The following is an 18,498-nucleotide window of genomic DNA, read 5'->3' as shown; positions in this document are numbered from 1 at the left end:
CCATTGTTTGTTTTTCAAAATTCTTTAGTTTATGGGCTTTTTAAGAATATCTTTTACCTCTGATTCCCCAGCACCTGAAACAGTAACTGACAGTTAACATTTAATAAGTGTTTGTTAGATGAATGGAATAAACAAAAACAAATAACAATTGCACATCAAAGAAAAATTATCATTTTAGGTATCTAGTTCACAATGTTCTCATATCTATTATTTAAAAGACTCTAATTATTAAAAATTATTTTAATCAACCTTATTGTCATCTGAAAATGATGAAAGTGTCTCATTCAGTCGGACGCTCTCAAACTCTTGATTGCTGGCATACACTCGAAAGACCTTGAAGTGAGAGGACAAAACTCCAACAAAAGGCTCTAAATGTTGTTTGAAAGCAGCGAGAGTAATTCTTTTATCAACATGCACCATCAACCCTAAGCACAACAAAACAAAACATAAATAAAAATATAAAAGAAACCTCTTAGGGTAAAAATAAAACAGATCATATACTTTTTATTATACTCTAAGCAGGAAAAAGTGCCCTATTTCAGTTATTAGATTTTTAGCTAATATACAACATTGAATGGACAAAAAATACAGACACTGAGTATATGATAGGTATAATTTAACAGCTTTAAGTGTTCCGAGATAGCTAAGCGCTATTTATTTATTTATTTATTTATTTATTTATTTATTTATTTATTTAGGATGCTGAATTTAAAACCAAACTTCTAGGAATTCTTTTCATTTCTAGTTCTACACAGTAAAGTGTGGGCTCTGACTGGTTTCCAATCCTATCTCTTCTGCTTCCTTGACATGGAGCAAGCCGCCAACTCTAATACCTCCATTTCTTCATTCAAAAAATGGAGATAACAGCAGCACCTACCTTATAGTGCTGCAGTGTGAATTCAATGAGGTAATCAGCTTTTAGCATACTGCCAGATACATAGGAATTGCCTCAAAAATTTTATTAATAAATTTTGTTCTGGGATTCCTACCAGAAAAAAAAGTCAAGACTAATATATAAAGATGTGGTTAGCCTTTAACAAGAGTATCTAAATGGATCAGAACTCCCACTTCCTCCAAGCGTCATAATTTACGCTCTCTTGGCATCGTAACATAATTATCTTTGATGTGCTTTATTTTTTTTCTAATACCTTTTAATCTTTTGTCCTTATTTTATAAGCCACGCATGAGCACACTTCTAGAATATTTCTACTTACTCTGTATTATATTCTAGTAAAGGGCAAAAACTTCATTCATTCTCTCTTATAATAGGCAGTGCAGGCTATAAGAGCTGCCATGCTACTTCAGGCTCATGGTTCCTCTGCAGCCCTAAGGCTCTCTCTAGGGTAGGCCTTGGTTTTCTGTGAAATTTACAACAAAGGTCAAGAATGAGATCCTAAAAACACTCCTGGTTTATATTCTCAGGTCATCCTAACTCTCGAACTGATGAATTTTTCTGAGTGCAATTTTTCAAATAAATTAATGTTCACTTACTGTTTTCCTGGTTATAAAATGTTTCATTATAGAAAATGTGGTTATGTATCAATTAGATGAAAATATAAGCACGGTGATGAACTTTTAAACATTTTCTAAGCTTTAAGGAATGCTCCATAATGTCAATAATACAGCTTTTAGAAAACTAACCTCTATTTATGCTATCCAGCAAGGTACTAAATTAATTTTTTAAGAAGGTGTAATGAAAAAAATTACTTATAGAAATCAGAAGCCTCTGGATGGATTTGTTTTGCCACTTTAGTTCAATAAATGGTTGGAGGTAGTTTATCCAATCTCTTGAAACCTTGTAGGATCATTACACCAGTCTCAATGATTGTTGTTACGACATGTGGAGTAAATTCTGAAGCATCATACAAATACAAGCTATTACTGCAATTTTGGTTTCACTCATAACTTGTAGTTACAGTGTTATCATAGGAAGACACAAACGTTTGTTGATTATTGATAAAGTCCTATATGGTGATTAGGACCACATGGGTCTGAAGTTAGATGGTCTGGCCTGAATAAATTCCTGGCTCCTCCTCATATATTAGATTTGTGACTGACTTCTTAACTTCTCTGTACTGCAATTACCTTTATTATAAATGAAAATAATAGTATTTATAGCTTAAAGTATATTTTTGGATCAATATATGTAAAATGCTTAACATAGCCCTGACAAAAAGTATTAGCTTAATTGACAGGCTATAATTTATAGTTTTACCATTTTTCTTATCTACCTCTTCAAACCGAAGAGTTTAGTCTCTTCACAGTGCAACTTCAAAATATCTTTAGGGGTCTCCCTTTTCTTTTATGTATTTCTTGACTGAAGTGGTAACCAAACTTATACAAAGAAATTTCAGTGCAAATGCACTACATTTTTATTATCTTTACCTTCCTGTTTATACCTGAGTGCCTGCGGACTATAACTAGATCACCCTAGAAGAGTATTTTTAGAGAAAGGTATATTATTCCCTGAAACAACTCCTGAATTATAACAGCTTAAAGACCATTATTTTAAGGGTAGTTTGGTTATTATCTAATGAACTGCGTCTATTGTACATAGACTGTCATTCTTCAGTTATCAAATTCTTTGTACGTATTATACCTTGCCATTTCATCACTCTGAAGAACCTATATTATTACCTATCATCCATGTTTCCTAGGCACCTATTTTTAGGTCACTGAGCTGTGATGAACCAGTCTCAATAGACTCCTGAAACAGCTGGCTATCATTGTTACTTCCCTATCTCTAAGCCAGTTGTCTAAACATGAAAAGGAATTTTCCATGGTTTTCACCTTTTCATTTCAAACAACCCTTCTGTATGGCTTCTGAAAGCCTAAATAAATTACAGAAAATGGCTCCTCTTCCTCACCATGTTTACTATGTCAATGAGCGCTAGTAAACTAGCCCATTCTGATAAGGTTAAAATGGGCAGAATGCTTCTGAAAAATTATATTAACCATTCCAAGATGGAAATAAGATTCTTCAGACTATAATTCTAAGTGGCACAAATTTTTCTTAAGGTTGAGACTATCATGCAAATTTTCAGCGCAAACCACTTGAAAGAAATTTCTAACCTTTTCTTAAAGAGCAGATATTTTTAATTTCTCCAATGTCCTTGAAGGGGTGAGAATGGTAAGAAAGCACAGCAGCTACTGGCTAATTTTCTTTTACTATTTGTGAGGAATGTAAAGAACAGTGGTAGATGCTATGGGGCACAGGAATGCACATTGGGCATATGATCAGAATACCCGAGTTTGATCCCAGCAATGTGACCTATGAGCTGTGTGACCTCAGGACAATTATTTAACCTGTGAGCCAGATTCTTCACCAGTGAAAAGTGTCTAACAACATCAATTTCACACAGCTGTTGAGAACTAAATGAGAAAAGTTAATGAGCCTTGTGAGGTAAAAATATTTCCGGAGAAATTTAAAGCATTATTATAATAGAATTTGTCTCCATTTTGGCCCAGCAATCCACATTTTCTCATTTGAGTTTCTGCAAGATATATGAATGTCACATGTTTCCAGTGTTATTTGGACCTAATTAGTTAAAACCACAAATTTATGTATTTTTCATAAATAATTTTCAAATTTCATAATAGTTACCACTTCCTTTTAAAGGACAAATTTTAAGGCTAGAAAACCCCTTTCCTTTCTCTGACTTTCCCAGTTAGTTATGCACACTGGGGGATGGAGGAAAAGGAGAGATACACAAATAACATTGAATATAGAATTTTCTGAAGTGTCAGGCTTTTTTTCTTTTTGGTATATTATTTACTTTTTATATATTTTTAAATTTTTTACTTAGTACTTTTATCATAATTATTAATTATTTTTTCCTTATCTCAGCAGAGTTCTGACAACATTACTGTCACAGGTCTAATGTGTTACATAGGTCTAAAAACACTATTCACTGTAACTGCATCAAAAACAAAAGCAAAGGTGACAGAGAAGTCTTATCACCTAGAAAGTTAAGGTGGTGTTACAACAAAGCACCTAACTCTGAGCTGATTCTTTTCTTATCCAAAAATTTAAATAAATTGAAAAAAAAAAATCACTGCTGTTTCAAAGAACCTTTTTAAATACATACATTTATGTCCTTCCCCAGAACCTTCATCTGCAGCATAGGGTTCTGCTTTGAAATACACGTACTGTATTTCTCCCCTACTCTTGCCACTCTCATCATATTCACTATCAGTTCCAGAGTCTTCTTCTGCTGTATCCCATGTCTCCTTTTTCCCTTCATTTACTTTAGTTCTTCTACTACTTGTAATGCTATGAGAGTCAAGTCCATTAGCCAAAGGGATCTGAGCATTATCTGCATTGCACAAGGTATCACTGCTATGACTGGAGCTAAGAATATCACTGTCCACTGAACTTGTACTCCTGTCATTATTCACATCTGAGTCTGATCGTTCTTCAGACTGAAAATTTTCAGGATCAGAAGTCTGAATTTGCTGTTCGAGTTCTCTATTATCCACTGATGTTGAAGAGTCCCTCTCATTGAGAGGTGATTCGATGTTTTCAAAGTCACTTGTCTCAGTACTTTTGCTGCTATCCCCATTATCTCCATCTTGCTGCTGCTGCAGTGACAAGCTTTTCAGTTTTTCAGTGCTTTCTTCTAAAATAGCTTCCACTGACTTAAGGTTCCCCACAGGTCCTTTGACTCTTTCACAATCATCATCCACATTACCAGAATCACCCCCAGCTTTCTGGTATGCTGTCCTTTTGGAATAAGATCCTGGGGATTGTTCAGGTAACAAAACAAATAATCTGATTGTATTTGCATGCCGATCCAGGAGTTTCCACAAATGAGAATCTGTAAAAACCATCTGGTAATCCGAAGTCTCAGAACTTTCAACAAACACCTAAATAGTAAATCAAAGAGTTATACTGCATCATTAATTTTGGTGACATTCTCATTCATTAGAATAATATCACGTCAATACCAGACAGTAGATAGGTTATAAAATTTGAAATGATGTTTTTAAAAAATATACATTGTTTTTGGAGACTAAACAAAATAATTCATATACTCATCTGTCTTTAATTAGTCATAAAACTGTGCTAAGATAGATGGAACACACATACATGCACACGCAGATTTCTTATTGGGCTGTCCACTTTCAGAAAATTTTTGTATTCCTTATCTTGCTCTTTAGAAAATCAAAGCTCTGAGCATGAATATAGCTAGACGAACATGTATAATGACATCTTGGGAATGTAACACCGAAATCCAAATTATAGAAAAAAATGTACTGGACAAATGATTTGATTCTATAACAAATTAAGTGCAAGGAAACAAAAAACACAGAGGAATCGTTAGATTAAAATAGACTTCAGGGATACGTTATTGTCTTTATTTGAACAGACGAATCCTACTGGAAAAAATTTTATATATAAGATAGGGAAATTTGAACACTGACTAGATATTGGCTGATATTAAGGCATTTCTGTTAATTTTTTAGGTGTAATAATGTAATTATTGTTATGTTTTTAAAAAGAGTTCTCATCATTTAGAGATATATATTCGGATCACTTATAGATGAAATGATATGATACTAGGGTTATTTTTCAAATAATTTGGAGTACACAGGTGGTTGAATATAGATGAAACAAGAGTTAGTAATGGTAGAAGTTGGGTGATGAGTACATGGGAGTTCATTACACTACTCTCCATTTCCACATATGTTTGAAATTTTCCATAATAAAATTTACAAAATGAAATGCATATACGTAAATTTGGCAATTATGAGTAGCATTTTGAGTTTGGTATAAAAAGATAACTATTATTCAACAAATATTACATATCAGGACTAATAACCAACAATTCAGAGAAAAATATAAAGTTAGATCTCTCCCACTAAAGCAGTATTAAGGTGAATTAAAGATTTTATTTTTTTATTTTTTATTTTATTTATTTAGGTGAGGCAACCTTTGCTTGACCTCACAGACTGCAAGAACCTTGTCATCTTACAATCCCTTATGTTTTTATTTTTTATGTCTACACCACCTAGTCTTCCTTGGTGGTCTCCTATTTAAGTACTAACCAGGGCCAACCCTGCTTAACTTCTAAGATCAGATGAGATTGGGCTTGTTCAGGGCAGCACGACCATAGATGGATTAGAGATTTTAATGTTAAACACATACACCACACAAAAGTATTAGAAGAAAATAGATGTAAATAAAAATTACACATTAGGATTAATAAAACAATACTAAAAATGGTTAAATGAGATAAAAGACTAGAAGGCACTAAAGTGAATGAGACTGGAAAAGTCGGTAAATAAAAGATGGCAAACAAGGAAAATTTTGGATGCAATTTATCCAGAGTAAACCAATGGCATTAGGAACAAACATACAGGAAAAATGATAAATGATGAAATACCTAACAATATCTATAGATGAAATAAAAAGAGCAACATGAACTTTCTCCTTTCTAATGAAGACATAAATGAGTAGGCAAAAGGAATAATGTTGGGTGAACCCAAGATGATAATATTCTCAGCATGCCCTTGACTTTTACCATGAAGAATGACTTTATGGGAGAAACTCAAAAATGAATAAGATTCAAAGAGCATAACCACTGTGGATAGAAATAGTCATGAAGGCTTCACCAAAGAGGCAGGACAAATCTGGGGCTTGAAAAAAATGTAGAAAGAGTGGAAAGAACATTCCAAGTGGGATTATCTCATGAACAAGGCAAAGAGGAGCCCAGAGAGACTGATTCAGAGGACAGAAAGAAGCCAGATCTAACCAGACTTCAAAGGAAAGTAATTACTGAGAGGATGTGAGAATTTAAAAAGTTAATTACAGACAGATGATGGATAAGTTCTAGAAGTTAGGCTTACCATATTAAACTTAATTTCATTTACTATTACCAGCATAGAAAGTAGTAATGAAAAAATAAAAGAGATACCTTGTTACTTCTAAAGAAACCTTCAGCTTTAAGGGTTTTACTGGGCACAGTAAGAAGACGCAAATCGTTGTAGCAGCGTTCCAGCACTATTCTCATTGTATCAGCAGGTAAATGGATGGCCTTAAATAAAAATAATTTAATAAAAAAGTACTCTTTCAAGAATATCATTCTACAGCAGAGCTCATCATATCACTGCCTAAACAAAAAACCTACCTCCTATGCTTACCTATTAAATAGAGTCCAAACTTTTGTGTTTACTATTTAAATAATAACTGAACTTATATTTCCAGGCATGTATTTTACAATGATCCAGCCAAACATACACGTCACTGTTATGTCAACTTGTCTCACACCTTGTTACATCCACACTTTGGTCAATCTGTTTCTTCTTTTTGAAGCATCCTTCTCTAACTATAGTTGTCACCTAGCTAAAATATTGGCTCCTTGAAGTAAATATTAATTCCTGTATCTTACTCATAACTATTACACAGTGCTTTGTACAGAGCACTCAAAAATATTAACTGGCCAATTTTTACTTACCTTTGAAATAAGTTGTTTGAACTCTGTAACTGTTTGATTTAAGTAAGCACGAACAGTGATAGGAGCAGCTACAGATTCTGCCTTTAGATCAACAACATGAACTTTCACCATAACTTCTGTCACATTTGAAAAACATAAAAACATAACTGGAGGTTATTTTTCAAAATGTATTTCACATGAGCAATGCATTCTTAATGCATTTCTAACAGCAAAGGTAACACTTTTTCTAATTATCAAGATGGTAGATGTATGTTATACATGTATAATACATGTTAAAACTTCTCTTTCACAATTTATTGCATTACAAACAAACATATATAAAGACGTGGAACTGAGATTTAATAAAAACAGAAAAAGCTGATGTCCCTGGGACCTGCAGATATGGAGAGGATGGAGAAAAAGAAAAATTGTTGGAAGTGATGTGTTATAAAACTACCTCTTCAAGGAGACTTTGAGAAACAGGTTCTAATTCTGAGATTTTATGGGAATATAATTTTTTTAGCTGAGGGCCTTCTTTATAAATGGGGGTGGGGAAGGAAGAATAATTCAATACTGAAGAAAATTCCCATTGAACCCACACTATAAGCTAAAAGTTTTATTTATTTTTTTTAATCTTGTATATAGCTCTTTGAAAGTAATCTAGAACTTAATTACAAACTTGAATCTGACTAATTCCCAACCTATCAAAATTATTCTATATTTTAAGAACATATAAAAAATTAAAATGAAATTCATTTCTATAAACAAGAAACTTTATGAAAATCTTAAGCCCAACACTACTCAAAATACTATAAAATTCCTTACCTCCAGGTTTATAAGACTGAAAAACTTGATCAGGTTTTCTTGTCTCCAACAGCAGATCAAACATATATGTTGACTTAACTCCACCGAGTAGAAGCCCCATTGGTGTATCTTCTTCTCCTTCATACGATCTTTCAAGATAATCATGAAACTCATCATATTTAACAAGGCGACAGCAATCCATGGGTATTACCTCTTCTAAATCCATCATCTAAAATAAAACGACCGTGGGGAGTGATATATATTTTAGTCTTATGTGTTCTAACAAACAATAAAATCTATGTTTATGATCGGCATCAAAGCTCAAGACATCAAAGTTAAAGGCACAATTTAAATGCTATTTTTAAATAACCATATTTAATTATCCCTCAAATCATACAACGTATGAACTAATATATTTTAAAGACATTTTTCATTTTTAAAAAGTTAACATTCTAAACTTCGGATGAACTCAAAATCAATGTATTACAAGCTATTGCTCTGTAATCACTAAGCTGGAAACATAAGGGGAAAACAACCAACCAGAATATGCATCTTTTGTTTTTTTAACCCAGTTTGGGGAAGAACTGGTAACATATACCTAGTAACTATCTTCCTAAGTACAGTAAGACATCATGCCTCATAGAGCCACCTTTAATAAAGGGCTGTAGCTTCTATGTCTCTCAAGTGTTTCCCCATTCCTCTTTGGACTATCCCCTTCAAGATTAGCCTGCAGAATGCCTACAGCTCAGGACATAAGAATAACTATAATAAAATTTCCCTCTAGCCCATGTCCCTAGTAGCTGGCATACCCTAGATGCAACATTGCTTAAATTGGAAATGAACTTTCTGGATAAACAGTAGGATTGCTCAGAAGTATTTAATCTTTATTTAAAGTTTGTGATTGTGGCTTTAAAGAAAAACATGTAAGCCTTTGTGTGTCCCCAGTGACCTCTACCAACCCTACTTTTGTTCCCAAAGATGAGCTCTGTTCTTGATACATAAGACTGATTTATTTCTCTGTTCCGTTTGACTCTTTATATTTGTGAACTTTCACTTTTTATTTTTAAAAATATTCTTTTCTTTCTGCATTGAAAACTGATGGAATATAAACTACCTTTACTACTGTGTAAAACTGTTAAGACATTTTCTCCATTTTAGTCTAATTTGGTTTCCCTGTGGCTTTGCATAAGATGATGTTTGCAGTCAGTCTACCATCATGTTTAAAGGATTTTTACTTTAATTAGGTGAATCCAGTGCCACTCATCCATTTTATTGTTTGTTCATTTCTTTACTCATTCACATACCCATTGAATTTTGACTCTCCTATATACTAGGCAAAAGTATAGGAAATGCAATTGTGAGCAAAACAAGAACACTCTTCACCCTTATAAGTGCTTACGGTTTAGTGAGACAGTGACATTAATCAAAATAGTCATACAATGTAAATTTTCAATACTGATAAATGCTATGAAACACCAGTTACCTAATATAAAGTAGGTCTCAAACTTTAGTATGCTTAAAAATCACCTGAGGTACTTGTTTAAAAGGCATATTCCCAGGCACCAATACAGAAATTCAGATTCGTTTGCAGGAATTAGTTTTTTTTTTAAAACAGGAATGTGATTCTGGTGCAAGTTATGCTGGATCACACTCTGAGAAACAATGTCAGCTATCCTGTGTACTATTTCTAGTTCTCCCATTGGTTCTATATATAATTACAAATGAAGTGATGCAGTAAGCAATTTTTTCTCTAGGTAATGACTGTTTAATTTCAGTCAGATGATGTTAAACTTTATGTGGAAAAGAAAAAATCGAAGTATCACAGATGACAATTTAGAAAAATCTGGTAAAGAATGCTTCCCTAGTTGCCTATTTTCTTCCTAATTTTAATGCATAATAAAAAACTTAAAAAAAAATCCAAAATGCACGAAGTACTGCACAATTTGACCACTAAATCATTTGTTGATAAGCCAACCTCACAAAACAGCTTCATCCTATTTGCCTTTCTAAACGCACTAATAACGTTCCATTATTCTTAGAATAAAAATGCAAACCTCTATTCTTACAAAGTCTCTAAATTCATTTTATGCTATTCTATTCTCATTCGAGATAATCTAAACATAATGCCCTTTTTATCAGTTTCTTGATCATGCCAAGCACTTCCTCACCTCAGTTTTTAAACATGCTATTATCGACACTTAAAATATTCTTTCCCAACTTTCTGCATGGCTGTCTCCTTCTCATGGTTAAACTCTCAAAAAATAATCTCAATATACTACTGATTTACTTTAAAACATCTAAACAATAAAATATTTGCACATTTTAATGTTTAAATTTCTTTTGTCTGTTTTCCTCACAGTGGATTATGAACTCCATGAGGGCAGTGAGCATGTCTTGTTCACTTCGGTATCTCTACTACCTCATGTTGTCCTGTTCACTCTAGTGTCTCTAATGCCTCATATGGTAGGCACTCAATAAATATCTGCTTAATGAATATAAAAAAAAAAAAATATTTTTGTTTCTAATTCTATTTCTGAGTTCTAGAATGCTTAACTGCCTTTTGGAGTGATAAATTTTTCCAAACCAACTGAGTATGTTTCAAAAAAGAGGTATAAACTAACTACACCCTTTAGAAGATATATGACTTAAATGGGCTATCAAAGTTACTGTAAGTGCTTCTATTACTATTTACTGAAATAAAAACTTTGGGAAATACATTAGGTACTGTTGTCTAAGATATCAATATACTGAAATGCCAATGGTGCAATTAAACATACCTTGTAAGCCATTTCCACTGCTTCCTTTAACGTCTTATCCTTATGAACCTCCAACTTATTTTCCATCATTACTTGTTTCACAGGATGCAAACAGAATAATTTTATCTAAAAATTGCAAAATACGATCATTAATGGTGGGTCATGAGTTAAAGCTTAATACCTCTATAGACAGCAGTTTTTTCCTAAGTCGAAATGTTATAATTTTTAAGAAACATAATTGGGCTCATCCACTCTGGTCTCTATTTTTCTCACTTAATAATTCAATGACAATGTCTCACGTTATTAAAATATTCAGAAACATCAATTTTAATGACTGTATGTCTCTTTATAAGCATATATTATAATTTATATAATCATTCCTCTACTAATATACGTTCAAGTTGTTTCCAATTTTTCCCTAGTTTGGAAAATATTGTGATGACTGTCCTTGCAGTCAAAATTTTATAGCATCTGTAATTACCTTGTCAGGTAATATTTCCTTAAGAGAATTATATGTAAAAGAATATGAATTTGCTTAAGGCTCTTAAATAAATTCTACTCAATTTCTGTGCAGAAAGGTTTTACAAATTTGTTCTTCTTGAACACTATAGCAGAACGTGACAATGTTCATCTCATTGTAACCCCAACAACACTGAGTATTATCACTATATGTGTTTTTTTAGGCATAAAATAAAACCATCTTACCTCAGTAATATAGTTGGTTATCCTGCCTAATGATCAAGATGCTGTAACTGTTTACAGAATCAACCCAATGAGTTAGTTATGAGAACTGCAGTTAAGCAAACTTCAATAGCACTTTTTAATTAAAAGTAAAATTATGAACTCTAACCTTGCATGTATTACGCTCGATTTCTCGTTGCCTCTTTTCTTGTTCTTCCAATTCTCTCTCTCTCTGCACCAAGTTTTTAATATGTTCTGGATATTCATCTACTTCTAGAAATTCTATTAATAATAAAAACAGAATAAGACACTGTCACTAAAATTGAGCTTCCTTTATTTAATTTTGTTCTACTATGTTCCCATAGCATATACTCCTACTATAGCTCTCATCAAAATATACCTCAATTACATGAATCTCTCAACTTGGACATGAACTTTTTCCAGGCAAGGGTAAAAGAGGCAGTTGATAATGATGCATGGTTAGGTCTCATATTTTAAACAGCCATATATTTATCCGTAATAGCTCTTGGCTCCAGGAAACTCTAGTATGTAGGTAGACTTAAGATTTCTAGCATAAAAAAAGCTTCTCTGAAATTTGGAAATAAAATAATTTCTGATTTCAAATAGTGCTATCACCATCAGATTCTCCAGATCTTGGTTTCTTCAGTTAATTACCAGCACCTACCCCACAGTTATTGCCTAGGATATAATAAAATGTAATATATGCTATTGCTCCTGCTACTATTATTTATTTATTTGTTTGCTATTATTTTTTATTTATTATTATTTATTATTATTCATTAATACAATTATCTTTCCTTTGTCTCAAAGTATCTTTTTGCTGCCTTCAAAAACTTCATATGTAACTCAAAGTACTAAAAGTGGCAATATGGTCTACAGTCATGCCACCCTGAAGAAGCCTGATCCTGTCTGATCTTGGAAGCTAAGCAGGGTTGGGCCTGGTTACTACTTGGATGTGAGACCGCCACCTAGGAAGACTGCGTGTGTAGGTGTGTAAAAAAAAAGGGGGGCGGGGAGACTGTAAACTGACAAGGTCCTTGCAATCTGTGAGGTCAACCAAGGGTTGTCTTGGCTAAAAAAATTAAAAAAATAAAAGTGGCAATATGAGATTATGAAACTGTTTAATAAAGTCGGTGATAATTCGGCATTAAACAGGGAGGAGGATTTATTTATTTAAAAAAATCTTGCCTCTATGGAGGGCAAAAATCTTAGAAATGAGCTTTAATTCCAAAAATATTACATGTCATACATATGGTGCCCTCTGGTGCTTCATCACAAAACTAGAGTTGGGGAGTAAATAAAGGAAAGCTGAGCTACCACTGTACTGGAAATAATCTGGAACACTGGCTGCTATAGAGAAGGACATATGAACTACAATTCTGGCTCTGCCTCCAGATAGCTATGACATTAAACAAGTTACTCTTTGGGTTACGGTTTCTTTATCTGTAAAGTAAGAATGATTACTTCTCCTCTGAAATCTGTTCTAAAATGACTTATAATTTCTTTTATTTTTTCATTAATTACACAGTAAATTATTGAAAAGCCACTATATGACAGACCTGGGACTATACTGTTGGTGAAAAGATGAGTAAGTCCTAACCCTTGCACCACCTGAATTCACAATCTAATGAGGGTTTACAAAAATGTAAATAAAAATAGTATACTGCTTAAAACAGACTTACAGCACTGTAGTTTCTAAACAAAGGGAAAATGTGAAAAATCAATGACAGTGATTCTATTTTTTTTAATTATGAAAAGAATATAAGCAAACACATCATCTGTGTATACTTCTGTACATACATACGCACTACACACATATACCCATTAGCAATACTACTTTAGAATCAGAGTTAGCAAATAAAAACAAGGACTGCGATTTTTCAAATTACAAAAACAAAAACCAAAAACAAAATAAAGGATGCATTTTGGACTCATAGAGCTTTACTTGCTTTTTAAGCAAATAAAGATATTTAAATCTAGTTCTCAAGAATATTTCGAAAGTGGTAAGTGGGAAGTTTACCTAATCTATGGTCTCCATTCAAAGCATTTAGATACTAAAATCCCCAAAATACTTATAATAAAAAAAAAGCAATAATAAATTTGAGTTTTTACAATGTATTAGACCTGATGTTGTATGCTTAAAATGTTAATTTTTTTTTATAACAACCTTATAAAATACTATAATTATTCCTATTTTACAGATGTGGAAAGTAAGAGAAAAGTTAAAAAACTTGGTCTAGGACATGTGGCTAGTGAGTTATGACGCTACACAGGTCTGGTGGTTATCATCACTGAACCAAGCTACATATAGTACAGCCTTACTGCAAATAAACATCTAGTTTATTTAATGTAGACTATGTTTTTTCCCTTAGTGTACTAAAAAAGTTCAATTTTTCCAAGTGTTTTTACCAGTTGGTATCATCTCATAACAGTAATTATAATTAATTCTTCTATGCATTAAAACAACTTAATTGTCCTAACATTTACAAGTGATTATCTGGGTTTGTAAAACTTGCAAAAGAAATTAGTTTAAAATACAGGTTAAAATCAAATAACTATATGTTAACATACTTGCATTTCTTGCTGGATCCTTCAGTCTATATATCAGCATATATGCATTTGTGGAGCTAGTAAAAATATGAAAAAGATTAATGGGGACAAAAAGTAGATTGTAAATATCCCATTTTCTAGCATCAATCATGTATTTAAAATAGTTTTCTGTTGTTTTAAACAATTAAAAAATCATATAACTGTTCTTGGAGAGGTTCAACATCTAAGAAAATAAAATCTACTTTGCTTTTATGGACACAGTTATAAGAAGATTCCATACCTCCTTTTGGTAATACAGTAAAGTCTTCTTTACTGTCCTAGAATGATAACTATGGCTAAGTCAGGAGTCAGCAAATTTTTTCTGGAAGGACCACATAGTAAAAGTCTTAAGATTTCACAGGCCATGTGATCTATGTTGTAATTAATGTTGCTATTGTGGGACAAGATCCACATATAATATTTAAACAAATAAGTAGAGTGTTGTTTCAATAAAATGCTATTTCCAAAAACTGGAAGTGGGCTGGATTTGGCTCATGGGTTAATAGTTTACTGACCTTTGGGTTAAATCTTTTTAATGGTAAAAAACGTTAAGAAGGTATAATTAATTCTAATTTATAAACACCAAAAATTAGGAAGTTATTTACCTTGCAAAAGCACTGGAATAATATCCTCTGCTTCCTGAAGATCCGCCATGAGTTTTCTTAATGTCCTCTTGTGTTATCTGAAAAATTGTTACATTATTTACTTTTCGGTAAAATCTATAACACCATTATTTTGATGTCAATATCTAACCCAATTTTTTATTTCAGAGTTAAATAAAGCACATAGATACCAAATCACAAAACTTAATCATAATTGGTGGCTGCTACCAATCAATCAGTTCTAGTGCCACGCGAAGGCTCAGGGCAAGAAAAAATTGGGGAGTCTATCTCTGGAAACAGCAAGCCCCAAACACAACACAACACAACACAACACAACCAACAAATAACAACAAAAAACAAAGCAGGAAATTTACTGAATGCAAAAACAAAAGACTAATTTGGTATGTGTCTTAAAATGCTTCGCTGGACACATTCAAACTCCCATTTCAATAAACCCTGCTACTGACAGAAACATCTTTACTCTTTTCTTTTAGAATAATAATCTTAAAATACCCCTCATTACCCTGCTGACATGTTGATCATTGAAGCTGTACCACTGCTCATCACTGAATGACTTTATACAAGCATAATAATGACCACCAGCAGCACTCCCTGAATGAACCATAACGGAGAAGAGCTCATAGATCAAGGAATTCTAAGGGAAAAAATAAAAGTAACTCAGAAGAAGAGAAACACAAAACCTTTATTTGTATAGTTCCTTATTCTCTATTAATACACAGTGGTTACATGTTAGTTGTTCTATATATTTATTATAGGTTAACTTCCTTTAAGATAATTAAAATGGCAAGTCACCGCATAATTTTATATGACACAAGTTTCACAAGTTTCATTCAATGTATTCCCTTCACATTTTAACTAAGCTAAACCTCTGGAACTATGCATGTCTGAAATATAAATTTATTTGTTTATGTAAAAAAGAAAATAGTAGTCTGAAATTTTAGAAGCAGGTGCAAATACAAGACTGTTCTTATAGGAGCAGTCAAGATCAAGAAATCCCAAATAACATTGTTTTTTATTCAAATAAGATTCTATTTCTTATACAGAGGAGCTAGGGATATAATGATTTGGAATATCTTTTAATGTATTTATGTAATATCTGTGATAGAGTGATGTATTGATTTGACATCTCTCAGGTGTGTGATGCTGGTTCAACACTAGAAAACCAATCTATATAATCCAGGTTAAAGAAGAAAAATTACATGATCATATCAACTAACTCACCAAAAGCATTTGACAAAATCCAATACCTATTCATGATGAAAACTCAATGAACTGGGAAGAGGGGAACCTCCTCAACTTGATAAAGAACCTCTACAATAAACCTAGAGCCAACATCATACTTAAAGATGAGACTGAACACTTTCCTCATGAGACCAGAAACAAGGAAAGAATGTCTTCTCACCACTCCTATTTAACATCATAAGAGAAGTCCTGTCAGCACTGTAATAAGACAAGGAAAGAGACATATTGTCTAGGCAGAAAAACAGGCACGGGGTTGAACTTTACCTCTGAGCTAAAGTGTGCCAACTCTTGCTTGAATGCAATGTTCTTTATACTAAGTTATAATGCATTCCTTACATTATTTATTTCATAGCAATTCACACTCAATTATCTTCCCTAAAAGAAATAGATAATTTTAAAAAGTAAAGGGTAGTAGCAATGGTGGTGAGAATAATGGTCTTGGCCTAAAAATATTTTTGCAAGTGAAATGCTATTCTCAAAGACGTAATGTGACTCTGTAAGACCTGAGCTAGTGAAAGAAATGGTTGATAAAATGTTAAAACTCACTGACATGGTGATAAAAAAATATTCTATTCTACAGAATATCCAGTTTTGTAGTTTTAAAATTACAATCCATGGACCTATATCATTTTTTTGAAGTGCCTTAAGGGCTATCATGGGTGAGGTGCAGGGGAGAGGAAGGAGATGAAGGCTTTGTCCTTCCCCTACTTCTAAAAGATCTGTTCTATTATTAACTGTTTCGTAAAGGGTTCCATAGCCAAAATTTTAAAAATCAAAAGATCTAGTCTAATGTTTTCATTCTGCCATATGGGAAAACTGGTAAGATATATGATTTAGAGGCTTACTACAATTTTGAAGGCAGAAGTCTAACTACTAGACCCTTTCCACACCACAACCCAGCTTCCTTACATAATTACAGTCCGGCCTCCCAGAAATTAATGACCCCATATGTAAGAAGTTTTTCCCAAAGTTTAATTATGATCATATAAATGCATAAAAAACAATACCTTAAATAGTCTTAACTTTCAAAAAATTAAACTTCTTTTAAAAAGAACTTTATCAGTCACACAGCTATAGAATCATATATAGCAGCTCAGAGATTACATTGTTCTCTCAGTTAAAACCCACAAACTATAAAAAGTACCTTACTTTTTCAAGACCAGGTTTTGAAAGCTTTTCAGTCCCACTATTGCTTTCAAGGCAGATCCCTTCATCAACACCATCATCATTGGAGAAATCATTGCTCATTTGATCACTGTGACAACTGCCTTCGTTTTCTGCTCCACTGTCAGTGCAACTTTCAGTCTGAGGGGATTTCTTAATAAAACATAATTATTTTACAATTATAATGTAAATAAAGGGAAAATATACACTAAGTAAAGCTTTTTAGTTATATGCTGTTAACCTCATCACATAAAATTTAACCTATTATTAATAAAAATACTTATTTTACTTTAAGTAAAGTTAGTTTCTCTTAAAAAGTGAGGCTTTAAATAAAATGAAAACAAAAAAGTATATTTTAAAAGTATTTCTATTAATGTCCTTAAAATTCTAATACAACAAATCAGTGATTCAGAATTTATTAAACCCCATTTGTTTACAGTTGCAAAGTAACAATATAAAATGATCATTTCTTTCACCCAAATCCATAAAAGCGGAAACCTAAGCTACAAAATGAGCTTTTTTGTTCTCAAATTCCAAAAGACTATCATCTTTTCTTGAATAAAAAGTTTAATTCAGTTTATCACTGAGTGAGGCATTATAGACAATTAGAAAGAAAAACAAGACATTGTATCTATTCTCAAGAATTTTATGCTCAAGTGTTTGGAGGTGAAAATGTAACAACAATTATACTTTTCAATGCTTTTATGATTTTTAAATCCCTTTCATGCAAATTTAAATTGAAGTAATCTACTTTTTAGAAATCTTCAAACAACTCTTTTCCTTTTCCTTTAATACTTTATATGCATTTATATACATATCTAAAAATGTTTTTATTTAAATAACTTAAGAATTTTTCTGTAAGGCATTGCATAGAAGCTCCTGAATTAACCAAGTAATATAAAATAAGCACTGACTGCTTGTTTGCCAAGAACTTGCTGTAGGGACTGCATCTAACATAGAGTCTTCATTCCTTGAGAAAGTTTGCTTCAAGGAAAAATGGAGGTGAAAGCTAACTTTAGAACTCTACACTAAGCCCCAAAAGAGCATTCCTTCAACTTCTTTAATTAAGCCAGAACATCTCTTCTCCCAAGAAATGAACTTAGAATTCCTAAAAGTTCCTGCCAAACTTTATTTCTAGGTTTCCTTGCTTTGGAAAAGATTTCCCTTTAAAACAAATATATT

General features: G+C 32.5%; 1 protein-coding gene across 8 annotated transcripts in view; it reads right to left on the bottom strand.

Annotated features, from left to right (window-relative positions):
• The window catches only part of USP47 (ubiquitin specific peptidase 47), a 96,598-nt gene that overhangs the window by 10,410 nt on the left and 67,690 nt on the right, over nt 1-18,498 (bottom strand). For 6 of the 8 annotated variants that reach the window (XM_016135446.2, XM_036221389.1, XM_016135445.2 and 3 more), the window contains 11 exons: nt 17,302-17,469; nt 15,413-15,544; nt 14,893-14,969; nt 14,270-14,325; nt 11,847-11,959; nt 11,018-11,122; nt 8,262-8,469; nt 7,458-7,573; nt 6,918-7,037; nt 4,089-4,866; nt 250-425 (listed from right to left, as the gene is read on the bottom strand). In XM_016135446.2, coding sequence (XP_015990932.1) covers nt 250-425; nt 4,089-4,866; nt 6,918-7,037; nt 7,458-7,573; nt 8,262-8,469; nt 11,018-11,122; nt 11,847-11,959; nt 14,270-14,325; nt 14,893-14,969; nt 15,413-15,544; nt 17,302-17,469 — 2,049 coding nt within the window. The remainder of the gene's footprint in view (nt 1-249; nt 426-4,088; nt 4,867-6,917; nt 7,038-7,457; nt 7,574-8,261; nt 8,470-11,017; nt 11,123-11,846; nt 11,960-14,269; nt 14,326-14,892; nt 14,970-15,412; nt 15,545-17,301; nt 17,470-18,498) is intronic. The other 2 variants (XM_036221388.1, XM_036221387.1) reach the window with 1 other exon arrangement.

This window comes from Rousettus aegyptiacus, unplaced genomic scaffold (genome assembly GCF_014176215.1).
Source record: "Rousettus aegyptiacus isolate mRouAeg1 unplaced genomic scaffold, mRouAeg1.p scaffold_m13_p_5, whole genome shotgun sequence".
In the NCBI taxonomy this organism is placed as follows: domain Eukaryota; kingdom Metazoa; phylum Chordata; class Mammalia; order Chiroptera; family Pteropodidae; genus Rousettus; species Rousettus aegyptiacus.
This window is presented reverse-complemented; position numbering and strand designations above follow the sequence as displayed.